Here is a 21,417-nt window from a genome sequence, read left to right as displayed (position 1 = left end):
TTTTCTGTTTTTTTTTTTTAGAAATTTTAACAAATTTATTAGGCCTAAAAATAAAAAAAACTAAGAAATCACATGTACATAAGTACTCACACCCTTTGCTCAATACTTTGCTGATGCACCTTTGGCAGCAATTACAGCCTCACATCTTCTTGAATATGATGCCATAAGCTTGGTGCACCCATGTTCTGGTCTGAGATGCTGATGCTGTAGTGTGACATCTAATGGCACTAAATTGTTTATAGCATCTTTAAGTCCAGGGATGGCTCCACATACGGGGTAAATCCAGTAAAAATATATTTTATTGCAACACAGTGCAAGTTATTGTATCTGGGTTCATAAAATGTATAACAGAGTCACAATAGCATGGCTCCCCCAGCTCACCTGACATGCCCTGTTTGGAGATCTGGCGATCATAGATCTTCTTCTCCAAGGTGAAATCACACACCAGCCGGTAGATGTGACATGGCTTCCTCTGGCCGTAGCGGTACACGCGGCACACTGCCTGTGCATCATGGCACGGGTTCCAGGAGGCATCAAACACCACCACACGGTTCGCTCCAATCAGGTTCACACCCAGACACCCCGCCCTGAGATGTACAATTGAATTGTTAAGTATTACACCCTCAGGTCATTTTAATGTCCAATATAGATCCAAGAGTCTTTGCGCTGACGTGTACCAATTCACTGGCCAAATTAACATGATTTCATTAGTGATTACTGGTAAAATGTGTTACCTGGTAGAGAGCAGGAAGACCCATGTTGAGGTGTTGGAGGGGTCATTGAACTGATTAATCAGCCGCTCTCTCTCCGAGGCCGTTGTACTTCCATCCAGTCCTTTGACAAACGGCACAAAAAGTACAGCGTTAAATTCAGTAAGTAAACTCAAACTTTACTTGGATAATAAAGTTACAGATCTTGTATCATCTCCACAGAAGTTCTCTCAAACTGAACTCCTGCAATGGATAGATTTATTTTTTGCTTACAGAATTCCTAAAATATATAATAAAAATTCCTTCATGTTCCGATCACAGAAATGGGAAATTTTTTTAACACAAACCTTGTTGGCATATAACCAAATCAAACTGCTCGCTATCTACTTTTTCATAGAAACTCTTATGGGATCGTGTCCTAGAGTTTAAGGTAAAACAAGGTGGAGACGGCAAAGAAAAGAGCAAACTGTTCTCTTGCTGAACAATATTTCACTCACCAACTACTGCTGATCTTATGCAGAATCATATTATAGAAAGACTTTAACCTACACATTTAAATACTTTGGGATAAACACATTTTAAGGGGACAGTTTTTCTACAGCTGTTACTTCATTCAACACCAATTAAAATCTCAGGTTTGTAACCAAAATGTGGAAGGGGGGGTTCTTTTTTTGGTGAAATTGGACCATTGTCAGTAGGGGGTCTCGAAGCAGCTCAAGGCTCCCAAAAACTTTGGGGGTTTTGATGACCATGGATACATTCTGGAGGGTTTTTGATGACTATTTTCTCACCTCAGTCACCCTCAGTTTAGCTGTGCTGCTGATGTTCCCTTTCCAATGCACATGCTAAATCCTCATCTGAGTCTCCCCAAGTTAAAAAGTGCTCATTTGACACAAAGTAATTCCAACAGTACCCAGGAATCCTCTGAAGAGTCCTAGTACTAAAGAAATCTAGTCTTTGCCTTAGGTCACTCTTTAGCATCCAAGTATCAACCATACAGTAATACAGGAAACACCAGGACTCTAGAGACTTGGACCTTCATTCTTCTGTAAAGACAGTAAAATCTTCCAGGTGTCACTTAATCTCAAAGGCAGAGGACCCAGAGATGAATGCCACGGCTGAGATTAAGTGAATCTCTCTACATGTTTGATATGTTCCCCACAAGAGGAAAACCTCTGATGGTTGAGGTCAGGAAGTCACTGAAATCTTAGATATTAGTCTTCCCAAACCCAGACTCTGACTCTGACTCCACACACAGCTTTTCAAGTTCTGCAATCAGGGCATCCATTATTTCAACAAAGATCACAGCACTGTCACGAAGTGAACGCCAGTAAACCTTTCCTCACTAACAAAGACACCAAAGCCACAGATCTCCATAAATTTAACACCGCGTTAAATGCTCACTCACTGTAGTAGTTGAGGTTTCGGACCCAGTTCTGGTTGAGTCCATCCCTACTGGATGAGCTGGGCGAGGGTGGCACCACCCTCTTACCCAAGAAATCCTCAATCACTGTCAGTGTCGACAAACTCTGACTGTAGGAGAGAGACAAAAGCACAATCAGAGACCAGTTCAGACCTTTAGAAGCATCACACTGTATGCATGCAGTGCAGAAAGGGGTTTATTTTCTGAACACTGCAAATAAAACCCTCTGGTGTTTCACCTGAACACGAGGATCTTGTCTCCCTTTCGGACGCTCTCCTCTATCAGGTGGAACAGCAGAACCATCTTTGCTGAGTTCTCCAGGATCCCAGTCTGGTATTCACACATGATCTCCTTGGCCTGAACATGAAGAACAGCGAAATTCTTAAAACATATAAAACTGATGGCAGGTTACATTGAAGGCACCTGCATCTCAAATATATTTGTGTTGCATGATTTGAAAAAGGTGTGAACACTGTAAAACGGTGCAAGAATAGAAAAGTAAAGAGCTCGTGAGTTCACGATAACCGCAATGAATCCCATCATTTTGTTAATCTCCAAATTAACAAGAGTCATCGGGAGATAATGTACGCCCCCGGTCCCCACAAATTAAAAACACAGTGTCAGGGGATCACACAAGTACACTCTTATGCTAAATATGAAAAACTGCTCAAATGATTCTTGAATATATCTCGCTATTTAATTTAACATTTATTTAACCAGGTTAATCCCTTTGAGATTGAGATCTCTTTTGCAAGGGAGACCTGAGCAATAAAGTTTCCAATCCACCTAACCTGGATGTCTTTAAATGTGGGGGGAAATCGGAGCACCTACAGGAAACCCACACGAACACGGGGAGAACATGTAAACTCCACATAGATAGGCCACAGGTGGGAATCGATCCCATGACCTTCTTGCTGTGAGGCAACAGTACTAACGACTAAGCCACCGTGCTGCCCAACGGACGGACAGATGGACGGACGTGCTGATCGCCATATCCCTCTGTACTTCAACCCAGGGGGACAAAAAGGGAGTATAATGAGGACAGACTCATTCAAATCTGGTGAACTCTGGTACTCCACATCGATCTAAAAAGTAGCTTTGCTCATATAATATCCCTTAGACATGTCTGCCACCTGCTGGATGGTTAACGGATGCTGGACTGATGATGGAGCAGGTGTGGCTGTCGGACAGGATTCCAATACAGAGTTGAATTTAACTGATATGTTCAGAATGTTGACAAAACAATTGTGAAACTGCAGCATTTCTGTTAAGTGATGCTACACGGCCACTGTCCCCCCCCCCCCGTTAACTGCCATTCCAATGGTCAGGGCATCTGATGTGCAAATCTTGCCAAACTCCTGCTAAAAAAACCCCTGCCTTGGCAGCATGGTGGCTTATTGGTGTGCAGTTTGCATGTTCTCCCCGTGTCTGAATGGGTTTCCTCCGAGCACTCGGGCTTCCTCCCACAATCAAAAACATGCTTATTTAGGCTCTGCTCCTTTCTCTGCCCCTGACCAAGGCATCGTTTGCATCTGGAGTTGGTCCCCAAGCGCCAGGCTGTGGCTGCCCACTGCTCCTAGTGGTTGGATTGTGTCTAACTGTAATTAGGATGGGTTAAATGCAGAGAACAAATTTTGTTGTACAACCCCAATTCCAATGAAGTTGGGACGTTGTGTAAAATGTAAATTCTAAACAGAATACAATGATTTGCAAATCCTCTTCAACCTATATTCAACTGAATACACCACAAAGACAAGAGATTTAATGTTCAAACTGATAGACTTTGTGTGCAAATATTTGCTCATTTTGAAATGGATGCCTGCAACACTTTTTAAAAAAGCTGGGACAGTGGTATGTTTACCACTGTGTTACATCACCTTTCCTTCTAACAACACTCAAGCATTTGGGAACTGAGGACACTAATTGTTGAAGCTTTGTAGGTGGAATTCTTTACCCTTCTTGCTTGATGTATTGTTAAGGATTTTATATATATATATATATATATATATATATATATATATATATATATATATATATATATATATATATGTTATCACTGTTAAACATTTGTACCTTCGTCTTCTTTCTTATGAAAACGGTGTTGTGCTGTTTGCACCTAACCCCGAGAATGTGTTATTCAACCTTGTTTTAGCATGCTGGGGTCAATCTGAACTGGGAATGAAGAGCTGGATGTACTTATTATTATTATTATACAACTTGTTTTTGTAGCCGCTAACGACTGGGAGTGAAGCATGACGGGGTCAGTCATGAACTGGGAGTAATAGACCTGAAGGTTGTTTTTGACTGTTGTGACGTGATGCTTAGTGTGAAGACCAGGACACTCCAGGCAGATGCACAACAGCTGATAACTGCAACAGACGAACGAGATGTGCTGACCTCCGACGATAAGAGTAAAAGAAAGAAACTGTTTGTCCTTACAGCTGCGCTTATTGACGTATGTGTTTATGTTACGGGAAGAAACTTGTCTCGCGTTGTCCCCCCCCCCCTTAGGACAAGTTTTATGATGTAATGAGGGCATCTCTAATAAAAAGAGCGGGAGCACAGGCCAGACTTTAGTGTAGCCTTGGTGTACAGCCTGGCCGCACTCCGCGCGTGATTAATTTGACTTTCTGTCTCACTGGTGTTTCTTGACTCTGTTTGTCTTATCAAAGGTTTTAAGAATGTTTGGAGGAGAAAATACCCAACATGTATGACTTCAGTTGTTCAACAGTCTGGGGTCTCCACTGTCGTATTTTGCGCTTCATAATGTGCCACACATTTTCAATGGGCGACAAGTCTGGACTGCAGGCAGGCCAGTCTAGTACCCGCACTCTTTTACTACGAAGCCACGCTGTTGTAACACGTGCAGAATGTGGCTTGGCATTGTCTTGCTGAAATAAGCAGGGACGTCCCTGAAAAAGACGTTGCTTGGATGGCAGCATGTGTTGCTCCAAAACCTGGATGTACCTTTCAGCATTGATGGTGCCATCACAGATGTGTAAGTTGCCTTACACATCTGTGATGGTATGGGGTGTGTTAGTGCCCATGCCATGGGCACTAACACACCCCATACCATCACAGATGTTGGCTTTTGAACTTTGCAATGGTAACAATCTGGATGGTCTTTTTCCTCTTTTTTTTCCAGAGGACGCGATGTCCATGATTTCCAAAAACAATTTGAAATGTGGACTCACCAGACCACAGCACACTTTTCCGTTTTGCATTTGTCCATTTCAAATGAGCTCGGGCCCAGAGAAGGCGACGGCGTTTCTGGATGTTGTTGATGTATGCCTTTCACTTTGCATGGTAGAGTTTTAACTTGTACTTATAGATGGAGCAACGAACTGTGTTAACTGACAATGGCTTTCTGAAGTGTTCCTGAGCCCATGCAGTAAGATCCTTTACACACTGATGTCGGCTTTTAATGCAGTGCCGCCTGAGAGATTGAAGGTCACGGGCATTTAATGTTGGCTTTCGGCCTTGTCGCTTACGTGTAAAAAGTTCTCCAGATTCTCTGAATGTTCTGATTATTTTATGGACTGTAGATGATGGAATCCCTAAATTCCTTGCAACTGAACGCTGAGAAACATTGTTCTTAAACTGTTGGACTGTTTTCTCACACAGCTGTTCACAAAGTGGTGATCCTCGCCCCATCTTTGTTTGTGAACGGCTGAGACTTTTGGGGATGCTCCTTTTATATCCAATCATGACACTCACCTGTTTCCAATTAACCTGTGGAATGTTCCAAACAGGTGTTCTTTGAGCATTCATCAATTTTCCCAGTCTTTTGTTGCCACTGTCCCAGCTTTTTTGCAATGTGCTGCAGGCATCCATTTCAAAACTTTGTTTTTGTGCAAATATTTGCCATATTTGCACAAAAACAAAGTTTATCAGTTTGAACATTAAATATCTTGTCTTTGTGGTGTATTCAATTGAAAATAGGTTGAAGAGGATTTGCAAATCATTGTATTCTATATTTATTTACATTTTACACAACGTCCCAACTTCATTGGAATTGGGGTTGTATGTACATTGGGGTAAAAAAGTATTTAGTCAGTCAGTCCCTGATTTTTTTCCCCACATACCCAGTCGTAAGTGATGACCTGATTGGTCCTCTCCTGCAGCTGGCTGAGACTAAGTCCACCAATAGGGTTTGGGTTCTCTAAAGGCTTGTCCTTCTGATTTGTTGCCGTTGGACATCGGGTAGTTCCTGTAGAAGTGACATCATCAAGGTCCATATCCTGGTCATTAGCCAGGTTTTCCTTCTGTAAGGTCTCATGAAGAATGTCTGGATGGTTCCAAATCTAAAAGTACAACAGAACAGTAACGTTAAAACACCCTCTGGTTTCACCAAACACACTTGATTTGGCGCTATACAAGAAAAAAGTTGATTGATTGATTGACTTGTGTGACTGTGTTACAAGGACAAAAACATGGCAGTAAAATCAGATGTGTACACAAGAAACTCAACTTAAATCTTTTTGTTGTTATTCTTCTGCCTAATGATCTTAAAACACAGATACTCCAAACCTTTCACACAAATAAGCCAGATTTACGAAATTGTATTTTCTAATGAGTGATGTAAATCAAGTCTCAGACATATTCAGTGACTTGGAATTATTCATGTATCCATCCCTTGAAGGTATTTACCAGTAGTTTGTCCAATTACTTATGGGCTCCGCAAATGGATGGGCGGTGTATAAAAATGGCTGTAATTCTTAAATATTTAATGTAACTTTTTTTTTAAACTTCTTGAATTGAAGCAGAAAGTCAACACTAAACTATGATGACATCTTGTTTCTTTTCAACTTTGTATTTTTATGAAGCTATTCCCAAACTTGAGAACGCTGGGACCCAACCAAAACCTTTAATCACAATTTAGATCAACACATGAGACTAAGTTGAATTATTTCCATTTGTACAATATTATGTTTATGAATAAGAACACCTAATTTAAATCACTCATTCAGATCATATTTATAAAATGAATAATTTGAGGCAATTTTAAAGTTTATCACAATATTAAATATAACGCAATTCTAATATACCCTTGGCCGTATGAGCATAGTCTTCTTTATAATTTGCAGTTGTTTAATTGGTATCCCAGTACACAGTATATAATTATACATTTTTTGTTATTTACATTATTAAAATCCTATTGTCTTATTTACAATTTGTACATGTTCAATCAAGCCTCTCTAATTTGTTAAGTGATAATTTCACAAGGACCACAATGGAAATAAGCCTTTTTGCTTTATTGCGTTATCGGTGTATCATTGATACATTCACCTGTCGGTTTATATTGATGTTGCAGAATAAACTCAATCAATCAATCATAAACAATATTTTGTTTACAGTTTGACAGCATCTGCAGGAGGGAGTGCGTGTGAGCATACATGAGATTTTGACAAGCGCAGAAGTTAGCTTTGACTGCATATTTGCAAGATGTCTTTTAAATCATTCCAACGGTATTATCAGGTTACAAAAACAGCATTTTCAGTATTAAAAGTGTTTGTATTTTTTACATAATATATGACAAATATGTCATATTTATGCACAAACGACACAGGGTTAGCCGCTAGCTAGACCAGCAAGTGACGTCACCACGCTAACATCTGCAAAATGTCTTGTAAATCACTCCAGAGGTATTACTAGTTTATGAAAACAGCTTTTTCAGTTTTAGAAGTGTTTATTTTTCTGTAGCTTTTACATAACATATGTGAAACATGTTATATTGCACATAAAGCAGTTCTGGAGCACCAGAGAGAGACCAGCAAGTGACGTCATGGTGCTGTGCTACTCTGATTGGTTGTCACCACCTCCCTTTAAAACAAATGGACTTGCATGATTCATAGCATAAAAATATGAAACAGAATGTGACTTTTTAGTCTCTTAAAATAGGTCAAGGTTAGCCATCTGTGAACATGTCCAAGGTCTGCGTCCCAAGAATTTTTCCTGTGAATTTGAAGACTCTGGCAGTAATAGGATGAGACTTATGCTGAGCATGGACAGACGAATGGATGGACGCAAAGCCTTTGCAGTACCCAATGGCTACATTTTGCTGGCCTCGGGTAAAAATCAAAGATGTTTTTTAAAAACGTATTGTTAACGACCCCTCGGGTACATTTGCAGTACCCTTCATGGCCCACGTTGGGGCTGTGGCCCTCACTTTGGGAACAGTGGGTCTAGAGCTCGCTCCTGTGTAGCGGTTTTAGACTATTTATATTTTGACATTCTGGTGTATTTCTATTCTCACCTTGCAGCATACACAGAAAGCCTTTAGCGGGTTGAGTGCAAGCCAGCCGCTATTCCCAGCCTCTCTGAAGCGGTTCATGAACTCTTTGTAGAGCGCCCTCTGCAGGGGAGACAGGCGCATTAGGATCACATGCTCCTTTTTCGGGGGCAGCTGGTCCCTCAGAACATCATGGCCTCGTCTGGAGTTAGAAAGAAATCAAATAAGCACAAAAAGATGTTTTACTGGAAAGCCTGGAATGTTGGGAAACGACAGTCTCACCTTTGCACAAATCCCTCCAACAGGCTGTGGAGGACGTGACTCCTGAACCTCATCAGCTGGATGTCCTGAGGCGTGCTGTCCACACACTGGCCATTCAGAATGGGCCGCTCAAACATGTTACTGAACTCCTGCCGCGTACCTGAAGAAGTTTTAAACTCACTCAGTTATTTATCCTAAAGGAGATCTGGATACATTTGAAAGGGGGGGGGGGGGAAGAAAAAAGTAACTGGATGGACACTTAGAGTCTATATTATATATATATATATATATGTGCGCACACACGCATGCACGCACGCACACACACAGGAATTATTTTGGTAAAATTCGTACCAGTAAAAAATACAAAGGTACAAATAAACAGGATAATAAATTAAAGCATAAAAACACTTATTCACAATGTGGTCCTCAAAAAAACTTCAAATACAAGATTTAAAAACTGCACAAATTTAAAAAACAAACAGAAAAACAACAATAAAAATAGAAATATTTGAAATAAAAACATACTAAAAACATATACAAATTGAATTGCTTCGGCTTGTAAATATATAGTATTTTGTATGTAAGTAGGTATGTGTAGGTGTATATTTATGTTTGTGTATATATATATATATATATATATTGATATCGGTTTAGGTGTGTAGGAATCTATGTGTATATGTGGCAAAGGGTATTACTGGTTGTGGGGAAGAAGGGGTAGGGATAAATAAGCTGATGCTTCACCCTACCCCTTTTCGGACATGTTGGGTACACAGTAGGAACTTTTTTGTTGTTGTCTTCACTGATCTATCTTGTAATTGTTGTTGTATCAAATGTTCGAAATAAATAGTTTTCATTCATTCATTCAATTTTTATGGTTATTTTACCATAGACTACATATATAAATGCGCGGGCGCGCACGCGGGCGCGCACACACACACACACACACACACACACACACACACACACACACACACACACACACACACACACACGCACACACACACACACACACACACACCTCAGATAAACTAAAGGAACACTTTGAAAAAACATCAGATCTCAATGAGGGAAAAAACCCATCATGCTGGATATCTTTCCTGATATGGACTGGGTAATCAGTTAGGAATGAAAGGATGCCACATTGTTTCATGGGAATGAAAAATGGATTCAAAGACACCCTGAAAATCAAAGGGAATAAATGATTTGGCAGGATTGTCCATTTTGCCAAAATTTCTTTGTAGCAACACAAAATTGTACTCTGTAGATTGCATAACCCACCACATGCTTGTATGCATGCCTGACAACGTCGGCTGCTAATGAGACAATGGATGGTGTCCTGGGGGATCTCCTCCCAGATCTGGACCAGGGCATCACTTAGCTCCTGGACAGTCAGATGGACCGGTGTCGGATGAACCGAAACATAATGTCCCAGAGGTGTTCTACTGGATTTAGGTCAGGCCAGCATGGCGGCCAGTCAATGGTATCAATTCCTTCATCCTCCAGGAGCTGCCTGCATACTCTTGCCACATAAGGCCGGGCACTGTCGTGCACCAGGAGGAACCCACTGCATTGTCAGACCCTTTCACATCTGCCACATGGGCTCAGGTTGAACCTGCTCTTATCGGTGAGTGGTGGATCTGCCACTTCTGGTGTTCTATGGCATATGTTTATCAAGCTCCATGGTGTAAGGTTCACCCAGTAAGCACAGGGCCCACTAGAGAATGTCGGGCCCTCAGGCCACCCTCATGAAGTCGGTTTCTGGTTTCGTGGTCAGAGACATTCACACCAGTGGCCTGCTGGATGTCATTTTGCAGGGCCCTGGCAATACTCATCCTGTTCCTCTTTGCACAAAGGAGCAGATACCGGTCCTCCAGATGGATAAAGGATCTTCTACGGCCCTGTCCAGCTCTCAGAGAGTAACTGCCTGTCTCCTGGAATCTCCTCCATGCTCTTGAGACCGTGCTGGGAGACTCAGCAAACCTTCTGACAATGGCATGTATTGAAGTGCCATCCCAGAGGAGATGGAATACCTGTGCAGCCTCTGTAGGGTCCAGGTACTGCACCATGCTACCAGTAGGGACACTGACCCTGGCCAAATGCAAAACTAGTGAAAAATCAGTCCAAAAAGATGGAAAAAATATGGGCAGTGGCCTCCACCTGTAAAACCATTCCTGTTTTGTGGTCGTCTCATTGTACACCTGCTGTTAATTTCATTAACACCAAAGCAGCTGAAACTGATTACTATTTAACTGACCAGATGAATATCCCAGCAGTTGAGCTGACTTGATGCTATACTCTGAAAAGTGTTCCTTTAATTTATATGTACGAGGTCTGTTAGAAAAGTATCCGACCTTTTTATTTTTTTCAAAAACTTATAGATTTGTATCACGCGTGATTGCGTCAGCCAAGCTTGAACCTTCGTGCACATGTGTGAGTTTTTTCACACCTGTCGGTTGCGTCATTCTCCTGCGAGCAGGCTTTGTGTGAGCAGTGGTCCACCCCTCTCGTCGGATTTTTATTGCGAATAAATGTCTGAATGATTTGGAGCTTTGCTGCATCAATTTTTTCTAGAAACTGTGAGAGACCTCCAGGTGGACACCATTCGGAAAATTCAAATGGCTTTGAGGGACGATTTTATGAGGATTACACAGATTAAGGAGTGCTCCAGCCGGTTTAAAGACCGCCCACAGCTGCTGAGAGCGCGCCGTGCTCCGAGCGCCGATCGACAGGCTCAAACCCCACTGAAACAACGAGATCATTTCCAACGTGAAGGCTTTGTTGATCTGGGACGTCGTCTGATTTACACAAAAATGGCAGGAGACGTGGACATCAGTACTTTTTCGCCACATTCCACTGTTACAGGAGTTTTTTTCATGGAAAGAAAAGCGGACGGATGCGCCACCGTGCCGCTCATGGCGCGGCACAAAACCACCTCCGTGTTGGTCTCACAGGACGGCTTTGAGATGGCTTTTAGACGGCTGTCGGTGGGTTTTCAGTCGTGTGACTAACCGAGAAATTGTGGATGAACCTGGACATGCCAGAACATGTCCTGTGAGGCTTCATCACGGCGTTGCTTTGCGCCATGCAGCTCCACCGCAACGCGCGGAATTCCTCCGCACGTCTGTCTCAATGTGCCGAAAAAGTGCTGATGTCCACGTCTTCCGCAACTCCTGTGCTAGTCAGAGGACGTCCCGGATAAAACACAGCGTCCAGTTTGGAAATGAACGGCACATTCCACTGTTACAGGAGTTTTTGTCATGGAAAGAAGAGCGGAGGAATTCCGCGCGTCGCGGATCAACAAAGCCTTCACGTTGGAAATGATCTGGTTGTTTCAGCGGGGTTTCAGCCTGTCGATCGGCGCTCGGAGCACGCCGCGCTCTCAGCAGCTGTGGCCGGTCTTTAAACCGGCTGGAGCACTCCTTAATCTGTGTAATCCTCATAAAATCGTCCCTCAAAGCCATCTGAATTTTCCGAATGGTGTCCACCTGGAGGTCTCTCACAGTTTCTGGAAAAATTTGATGCAGCAAAGACATTTATTCGCAATAAAAATCTGACGAGAGGGGTGGACCACTGCTCACACAAAGCCTGCTCACAGGCGAATGACGCAACCGACAGGCATGAAAAAACTCACGCATGCGCACGAAGGTTCAAGCTTGGCTGATGCAATCACACGTGATTCAAATCCATATGGTTTTTGAAAAAAAATTAAAAGGTCGGATACTTTTCTAACAGACCTCGTATTTATAATACTAACAACCGCAGACCTTCTGACACCAACATCAACAACTTTGACAGAAGATCTCAACTCCTACCTAAGAAGTTAGGTCGAACAAAGTCCACCATGCACCAGTACTCGATCAAGTTGTTCTGCAGTGGGTAGCCTGTCAGGACTACACGGCGTCGGGTTCGGATATTCTTCAGAGTCTGCGATGTGCTGGCGTGGCAGTTCTTGATGCGATGGCCCTCATCGCAAATCACTACATCTGGCCCAGGCCGAGCCAAGGCTTTCTCCATACCTGGAAGAGAGATTGACAAAGGTCTCTGCACTTGTTGATTTTGGTGATCGTGAGCGTAGATGAATCATCATCCTTCAACAATTTTCACCTTTGAGCAGTTCCTGTTGCCTGTCATCTTCATCCACATCAATAACAACAGGCCCAGCTGGCTTTTTGTTCTTTTTCTTCCTTCCTGCTCCAAGGCTCTTCTTCATGGACAGGAGGCGGTACATCTCGTAGCCCATCAGTAGCACCCCCCCATCCCGTGTCCAGTTCTCCACCACAGTGGTCCTGCTCGCTGTAGTCCTACAGATATCAAGTGGTCAGGTGAACAATCTTGTTTCACAGCTGCATTACAATTGTTTTACAATGTTCACCCACCAAAACCTGAATATGAAACACAATCACTGAAATTCATAGAACCAATCCCTAATCAAAGTACACAAAACTGTACAATTTCTGCCCTACACTCAACTGTCAATTCAGCCAAACCTTTTTCCAAATACTGCAAACAGTTCCTTACATTGCACACAACATTCCATATAAAATGTTCATTGTTTTCCCCTTTGGACAGCAATGCCAATAACATCAAGCTTCATTTACTAACTGGTAACAACCACTCTTCACAGGTATAAACACGATGCAGGCAGTGTTGTAGTCAAGGTCCAAACCCTCAAAACCAAGGCTTTATCTGCCAAGGCCCAGGCATAAACAAAGGGGAAAAAATGGATCACACAAAGATAGAGGGTCTCCCATGTGCAGCCACACACACACACACACACACACACACACACACACACACACACACACACACACACACACACACACACACACACACACACACACACACACACACACACACACACACACACACACACACACCAGGCAAAGATCATGGTCTTTTACGGTGCATCCGGGAAGTATTCACAGCACTTAACTTTTCCAGTTTATCTTACAGCCTTACTCCAAAATGGATGAAATTCATTTTTTTCCCCTTAAAATTCTACTCACAATACTCCATAATGACAACATGAAAAAAGTGTTTTTATGAGATTTTTGACAAAAAAACAACAAAAAAAAACCCCCTAAGAAATAACATGCACATATGTATTCACAGCTTTTGCCATGTAGCTCAAAACTGTGTTCAGCTGAATCCTGTTTCCACTGATCATCCACGAGATGTTTCTACAGCTTAATTGGAGTCCACCTGAGGTAAATTCAGTTGATTGGACATGATCTGGAAAGACACACACCTGTCTACATATAAGGTCCCACAGTTGACAGTGCATGTCAGAGCACAAAATAAGCATGAAGTCAAAGGAATTGTCTGTAGACCTCTGAGACAGGATTGTCTCAAGGCACAAATCTGGGGAAAGGAACAGAAACATTTCTGCTGCTTTGAAGGTCCCAATGAGCACAGTTCCATCTGTAAATGGAAGAAGTTCAGATCCACCAGGACTCTTCCTAGAGATGGCCACCCATCTAAACTAAGCAATCGGGGGAGAAGGACCTTAGTCAGGGAGGTGACCAAGAACACGATGATGACTCTGTCAGAGTTCCAACAGTCTTCTGTGGAGAGAGGAGAACTTTCCAGAAGGACAACCATCTCTACAGCAATCCACCAATCAGGTCTGTATGATAGAGTGACCAGACGGAAGCCACTCCTCAGTAAAAGGCACATGGCAGCCCGCATGGAGTTTGCCAAAAGGCACCTGAAGGACTCTCAGACCAGGAGAAACAAAATTCTTTGGCTGATGAGACAAAGACTGAACTCTTTGGCATGAAAGCCAGGCATCATGTTTGGAGGAAACTAGGCACCATCCCTACAGTGAAGCATGGTGGTGGCAGCATCATGCTGTGGGGATGTTTTTCAGCAGCAGGAACTGGGAGACTAGTCAGGATTGAGGGAAAGATGAATGCAGCAATGTACAGAGACATCCTGGATAAAAACCTGCTCCAGAGTGATCTTGACCAACACTGGGGCAACAGTTCATCTTTCAGCAGAACAATGATCCCAAACACACAGCCAAGATATCAAAGGAGTGGCTTCAGGACAACTCTGTGAATGTCCTTGAGTGGTCCAGCCAGAGCCCAGACCTGAATACAACCGAACATCTCTGGAGAGATCTGAAAATGGATGTGCACTGATGCTCCCCATCCAACCTGAGCTTGAGAGATGCTGCAAAGAGGAATGGACAAAACTGCCCAAAGATAGGTGCACCAAGCTTGTGGCATCATATTCAAGAAGACTTGAGGCTGTAATTGCTGCCAAAGGTGCATCAACAAAGTATTGCACAAAGGATGTGAATACTTATGTACATGTGATTTCTTAGTTTTTATTTTTAATACATTTCAAAAAATTAACAAAAACTTTTTTCATGTCATTATGGGGTGTTGTGAGTAGAATTTTGAGAGAAAAAATAAATTTACTCCATTTTGGAATAAGGCTCTAACATAACAAAATGTGTAAAAAGTGAAGTGCTGTGAATACTTCCCGGACGCACTGTATATTCACAATGTGTACATTATCAAAGTACACTACCAGTCAAAAGTCTGGGCACAGTTTCCACACATTCACTGGATTGGGAAACTGTGCCTAAAGTTTTGACTGGTTACCGTCAAGAACAACAGATGTTCCCAGTAAAAGTAGAATTATGTATTGTACAGGTGATGCTCAAGACTTTGAACCCTCAAGACCATGCATCCAACACCATGGCCCCAAGAAGAAAATGAGCCTTGGGGCACCTTATGGCCAAGGCTAAGTATCAAAGCACAACAGCACTGGTTGGTAGTATGTGTCACTTTGATGCAAAACACCAATATGGAATGAGTAAAACCAGATTGGATAAGACTGTTTCAGTCTGGTCTGCTTGTGGTTTCTTCCTACAATCAAAAATATTTGAAAGAGTTTTTCTTCACCACTGTTGCCAATGTGCTTTCTCGTTGAGAGGGGGTGGGATAAGGTTTGACCTTTGTGGAGCTCCTTTGTAGGGTTTGTCAAATGGGTAAATGATTTAGCAAATTAAGCAACTGTAAAAAATGGTAATTGTTTCATTCATCTCTGAAGGAACAGCGTTGGTTGAGTTGGTTAATAAGATTTACTGCTTCCTGCTTGATTTAAAATGCTACTAGCGTAGAGTTAATCTTTAATGACACTTATAACTTACAATCACTGTGCTACAAATTAATGTTAAACACAGTTTGCACCTTTAGAATACAAAAACGAAATCTGGGAATGATGAGTCCAATAACTGTGATGCTCCTAATCAAAAAAGAAGTGCAAAACAAGATAATGAATAAACTGTAATCAAGCACCAATTCATTATGAATCACATAATCATTCCTGGGCGCTGCTTTACCTCTGAGGAGAACTGATTGCTAATTTTGTTCAAGCCTGTAAGAAACGTTGGGGATAAAGAGGCCAATCACAAAGTCTGTGCGAGTCGTTCTGAAATAACAGCAAGAAGACAAACGTATTTATGAAGCTTAAGGTGACTCGACAGATTCTGGCCACAGATCTTCAAACTGGACAAAGAAAAGTGAGGAAACTTTACTGAAGACAACAGAGATGCTCTTGGAACTCACTTTGCAACACAGCGTTTCCTTAAGGATGTTTCATAACATGATAGCACACGTGTGCACCACAGCCTGTGGTGTGCACCATATGGACTTTTAAATTCCAAAAATAAGTAAGATGGACAATAAACATGCATTGGAATTGGGATCCCCCTGGATGAAGCAGAGGATACGGCTGAGGAGAGGGAATTACAAACTGTTTCACTTTTCCAGTTGCTACGATGATACTGATAAGCGTTGCCAAATTGACTGGTGGAGACTTTGGAGTCCTCACCTCCATAATGAAGCAAGTCCTAATCAAAATAGTTTCACAAAACTGTGTGTAAGGCAGTTCCTGCAATGTGGTTAAAGTCTGATGTAGCTTCTATTTTTTTTTCTGACCATCCCACCATCAAGTTCTGACCCAGATCAAAAAGACTGATTCATGTCTCAAATGCATAAAGATCAGGATTACCTTTCCACAACAAGTCTTCAGTATGCAGACAGGCTTCAGAAGTGAGTAAAAGGTGATTTGCATTCTTGCATTGTGCTGGCTCATCAGCCTCACATTTTGGCCATGTGGCTCGTGTCTCCAGCACACACAGGCCTCAGAACCAAGGATCCAGCAGCTGGAGAAGGCCGACGGCACGCCCACTATTAACCTGGCTGCAGCAGATAGGTGGTTATTTTGAAGAGGTGGGGTCAGCACATAAGGTAGTTCTGTGGTGTAGTGGATGGGGCAACGTGTGTTAGAAGCACATGCTCCCAGACCTGACCTGGTTAGTCAATTCCTCCTACAAAAGGTAAAGGAGTTCTCAAAAGGCCTAATTTTGTTGAATCACTTAAGCTGCCTGCTTGGTGTTGGACATGGACCAGAATGGACTAATGGAAAAGTTCAAGCTCCAAATTTAAGTGCCAAGGAGCAGCCCAGAACACTGGTACAGTGGAAAAGACAGCTGCTTCCATCTGCAATCAGCCAGTCAGTAACATAAATGAAGGAGGTGAATGGGTTCAAAGACTACATGAAGACAAAAGCATGGTTTACACATAGACTGTTTTGTCGGCGGGTAGTACGTAGACTGAGGTTTGCGGTAGTTCCGGCTGTTTTCGCGGTGGAAAGGGGTGGAGCATTTCGCCGGCGTTTTTAGCGCCGTACTAGCCGCCAATACGCGGCTAAAATGCCGCTAAATCCGCCGAATAAAGCGGCGTTTTGACGCCGTAGCATCCGGCACACGTCAGGCAACGGGGGTTAATACCCAGTTCTTTACAATCGCAGGTTAAGACGTGCGTGAGAACGGCGGTGTTCTGCTGCTGCCGATAATGCCCTGTGTACCACTGGATTTATCCAGGCAAATCCAGGAACTTTTGCATATAGGCACCACCCCAGAGTATAACAGGCTGAAGCAGCTGTCACTGCAGGGGAGGGAGATCATACTCAGCCTTTTCTTCTCTTTCCTTTTCCCCTCCTCAACGTATTGCTCGTCTCCACCACAGGGCTACCCTCTGCTTCTGAACCAGACCTCTTGGTAAGTCCTTGCCGCTGCCAATTTTCTTTTAGGAGGCATACTGGAGCTTCTTTGCAAAAATATCTGGAGTTGGCCGCGAGTGAGAGGCCTGCATGCAGCGCGCTAGCGTTTTTATATTGACCGCCGCCTATCGGCCGTTTGGAACGCTGTTAACCGGGAGGTGGCGTTTAGAACGGCGTACTGTCTGCTAACCTAGCGTCGCCTTTTTGTCTGCCTCTGTCGCCGGTTAAAACGCCCTTGAGGACGCCGATGTGGGCTCTATCGCTGTTTTACACGCCGTTGATTAGGGATACAACGCCGGCCGCCAATTACGGCGGTGTAAACTGCGGCACTACAGGAAGGGGCAGGATGAAACGGCATTTAAAAAGTATCAAATGCCGTTGTTCGCGTTGTCTCCGTCGTCACGCGAATTCTCTGGGAGCGCTCCCGGACATGTTGAATAATTCGACATGTTGAATAATTTTTTCGATGATTCCCGGTAAAGCCGGAACTAAGCCACGCCCCCTAGTGCAGGCGTTAACAATGGCGTGATCCTTAAGACGGCCAAAAACTCTTCCGGGACGCTTCCGGGAGCTCTTACCGTCTATGTGTAAATGGGGCTAAACAGGAAATACTCTTGGCTTCATCACTCACTTGTGTTCATCGTTGAGGATGTGAACCTTAAAGGTCCGTGGGATCACATCAAAGCTGGTGTCTCCAGGTAAGGCCTCCGGAGGTGGGACCCACGTGTTGAACTCCGACAGCCAGTTCTGCAAAGTGTTCACCTGGAAGAGAGCGAGAGATTAAGACAAACACTTGTACTGGATGTAGGCCCCAAGACCTACTGGTGCCCATGGATATCCCTGGATTCTGCAGAATGAAATAGAAGAGTGTCTATGGCTTTATGGGATGACAGCCAATTGCAGGTTACTTCCTGCGCCCACAGCGGTACTGGACAAGACACTCAAGTGTCCAAGGCCAAGTCATCTAACTCCTAAGACAGGACCGGGCCAACAACCATGGGCTTGGCTGGACTCAGCTCACTATTCACCGCTGGATGGGCAGTGGACAGGTGTGTAAGCCAACACAGGCAATCACTGAATATCCCAGCAAATCATGGACAACCTAATGGACCTCCAAGGTTTGTAGAATGTTTCAAACCTGACCATCTGGGATGCATATGTGTTAAAGTGAGAACGTTGTTATATTCACTTCATGTGTCCAGCCACACTGATTGGGTCTGTGTCAGTTTATGGAGCTGAATTTCACATTTCTTTTTATTTCAACATTTACTGCACAGGTCCTTACAGGTACGATGGCGAGCACAGTGTGAGCCTTGGTGTATCTGAAGAGGACGTCGATGAAGGAGATGACCTGCAGTGTTTTTCCCAGGCCCATGCTGTGGGCAAGGATGCAGCCAAAGCCGCTGGTGCTGCTGAACCGCTCGATCGACTCCAACAAGTTGTCGTAGAGGAAGCGTATTCCACCGATCTGAAGAGGAAAATGGATGGAAAGAAAGAAAGAAAGAAAAAGAAAATTGCAATAAAGTTTGAACCAAAATAAGAACAAAAGAGCAAACTTGTAAATAAAACAAAAATGATTCAAAGTATGCAAATAGCAGCTTTCATCCACTTTAACTATTTTGCATGGAGGTTTGCAAATTCTGAGCGAAAGCAAAAGTCATGTACCATATTTTCCAGAGCACAGGGTGCGCAGGAGTATACGAAAGTCACCTCTGTCAAAAAAGTATTGCTGAGGGCGTGTTTAACAAAGAACAAGAAGTTGGTGTAACACATGTGCACACCACAGCCTGTACTGTTTCTTAACATAATGATTCCAAAAATAAGCAAGACCGACAAATAAACATGTGTGGAGAACACACTGGATGTTACTCGATGCGGCTTGGAAAGAAGATAGTCACATGGACATGGTTGGCTGACCCAGATTTTTATAAGATCATTGGTTTTTTTTTGTACATGCTGTGCTTTTATTATTGGCATATATTCTTTTATTATTTGGGTTTATGTTGTTTCGTGCTTTAATGTCTGAGAAACCACTACATAAATGGTTATTATCATTATTAAAGAACGTGTGATTTTTCAGTTTACAAGTCACAAGACCTCCCAAACAAATAAAAAAAAAAAAATCCACGACTTCATACTCTGGAAAATGCAGTATTTGCTTGGGAGGGCTAATACTCCAAAATGTAGAAACTGGGTCAAGAATTTATTGGTGATAGTTTGATAATAAAATATTTTATGCAGTATCATAACCGCAACTTTCTTATGAAAGTCCCTAATGGATGCAAACTGTTTGCAGAGGGACCTGCAGTAATACCTGATGGGGTTTGGCGACTCGTGCCAGTTGAGGTGACAAGAAAATGTCTCTTTCTGTGGGTGGATGGTTCAGGTTGACCAGGACCCTGCCCTGGGCATCCTGCTGGTTCAGGGCATCGTTGGAGTGAAGGCCACATGATTCACCCTCTTCTTCCTCATTGGTGGACTCCTTGGTGATGTGGACGATATCATCATCATCATCTGAGCTCAGATTGATCACATCTGTGGAGCAAGTGAAGGACAGAAACAGTAGATAATAAAAAGGAAGATCAACACAAGAAAACACGCTGAAAAAAAAAAAAAAAAAATTAACTGCAGGTCTTCAGCCAAGCCATGAATGACTCACCAAGCTAGTTAAGTAGTTTGCTATCTGCATGCAGATGAACAAATCAAGTCTGGGAACATGTGCTGGTCTGTCATTGCATCCATCACATTACAGAACCTCTTGGGTCCTGGATGGCAGCCATCCAGGCATACAACTGCTCAATTCCCACCTCTTGAAAAGTACCATCCATTATGTGTGTTGCAACGAGGTGAAGTGTGGGCATGACCTGGGCTTCCTCCAGTTGCTCAGATTCTCAACACCGAGGCAAAGCATTTGAAACAAAGTCATTGCAGCAATACCCAAGGATCCTCTGAAGGGATCTCGTACATACCAAAGACATCCAGTCACTGGTTAGCACCCAAGTCTCACAACCATACAGTAAGACAGGAAGCACCAGGACCCTAAAGGACTGGACAAAGATATCAGCATCACCCAACACCTTTGACCTTATGACTCCATCAGCTCTCCCCAGGTGTCTCTTGATCTCTCAGGCTGAGGTCCCAGAGACACGTCACTGCAAAGACAAGTGGACGTCTCTACAAGATCAACACTTTCATTGCATACTCATGGTCCAGGAAGTCCAGGAAGTCATTAAAAGCCTTGATCTTACTCTGCATCCAAAACTTAGTATGTACAATCCAAAGTCAGTACAAACTACCCAACCACTGTAGTTCATACTAGAAGTAAGAGTTTATAGTAGGTAGACAATTCAGACGCATGATGCTGCCATGATTTTATCTGTGCTTTGACCTGCATATTTACAGACACTCATATATGAATACCATGTATGCAGTGAAAATTTCTGGTTTTAAATGGTTGCTGATGTATGTTTGTAAAATGTCATGTCCCTTTGGGTATTAGTTCCAATTTCACGTGTGTTCATAATGTTCATTAAATTTTTCCTGGTTGATCTTCATCTGAGGTTACTGTCTGAATCTCTATGGTAGAGCGATGTGTAGTCTGTTAGCGCTATGGAGTAGATCATCCAGATACCGTTTAACTACTACTTCATGTACATCCGGACACCCTACAGATGGCGTGTACTGGTTTTTGTTGATTACACAGTAAGCTAGTA

At 43.0% G+C, this 21,417-nt stretch overlaps 1 protein-coding gene across 2 annotated transcripts in view; it reads right to left on the bottom strand.

Moving 5' to 3' along the window:
- Window positions 1-21,417, bottom strand: part of LOC117511834 (helicase ARIP4-like) — a 112,864-nt gene that overhangs the window by 12,931 nt on the left and 78,516 nt on the right. For both annotated transcript variants that reach the window (XM_034171740.1, XM_034171741.1), the window contains exons 5-16: window positions 20,019-20,239; window positions 18,990-19,172; window positions 18,336-18,466; window positions 12,731-12,927; window positions 12,439-12,642; window positions 8,648-8,786; window positions 8,390-8,567; window positions 6,219-6,437; window positions 2,372-2,490; window positions 2,119-2,243; window positions 735-834; window positions 382-587 (exon numbers count right to left, since the gene is read on the bottom strand). In XM_034171740.1, coding sequence (XP_034027631.1) covers window positions 382-587; window positions 735-834; window positions 2,119-2,243; window positions 2,372-2,490; window positions 6,219-6,437; window positions 8,390-8,567; window positions 8,648-8,786; window positions 12,439-12,642; window positions 12,731-12,927; window positions 18,336-18,466; window positions 18,990-19,172; window positions 20,019-20,239 — 2,022 coding nt within the window. The remainder of the gene's footprint in view (window positions 1-381; window positions 588-734; window positions 835-2,118; window positions 2,244-2,371; window positions 2,491-6,218; window positions 6,438-8,389; window positions 8,568-8,647; window positions 8,787-12,438; window positions 12,643-12,730; window positions 12,928-18,335; window positions 18,467-18,989; window positions 19,173-20,018; window positions 20,240-21,417) is intronic.

The sequence above is a fragment of the Thalassophryne amazonica genome, chromosome 6 (genome assembly GCF_902500255.1).
Source record: "Thalassophryne amazonica chromosome 6, fThaAma1.1, whole genome shotgun sequence".
Lineage (NCBI taxonomy): Eukaryota > Metazoa > Chordata > Actinopteri > Batrachoidiformes > Batrachoididae > Thalassophryne > Thalassophryne amazonica.
This window is presented reverse-complemented; position numbering and strand designations above follow the sequence as displayed.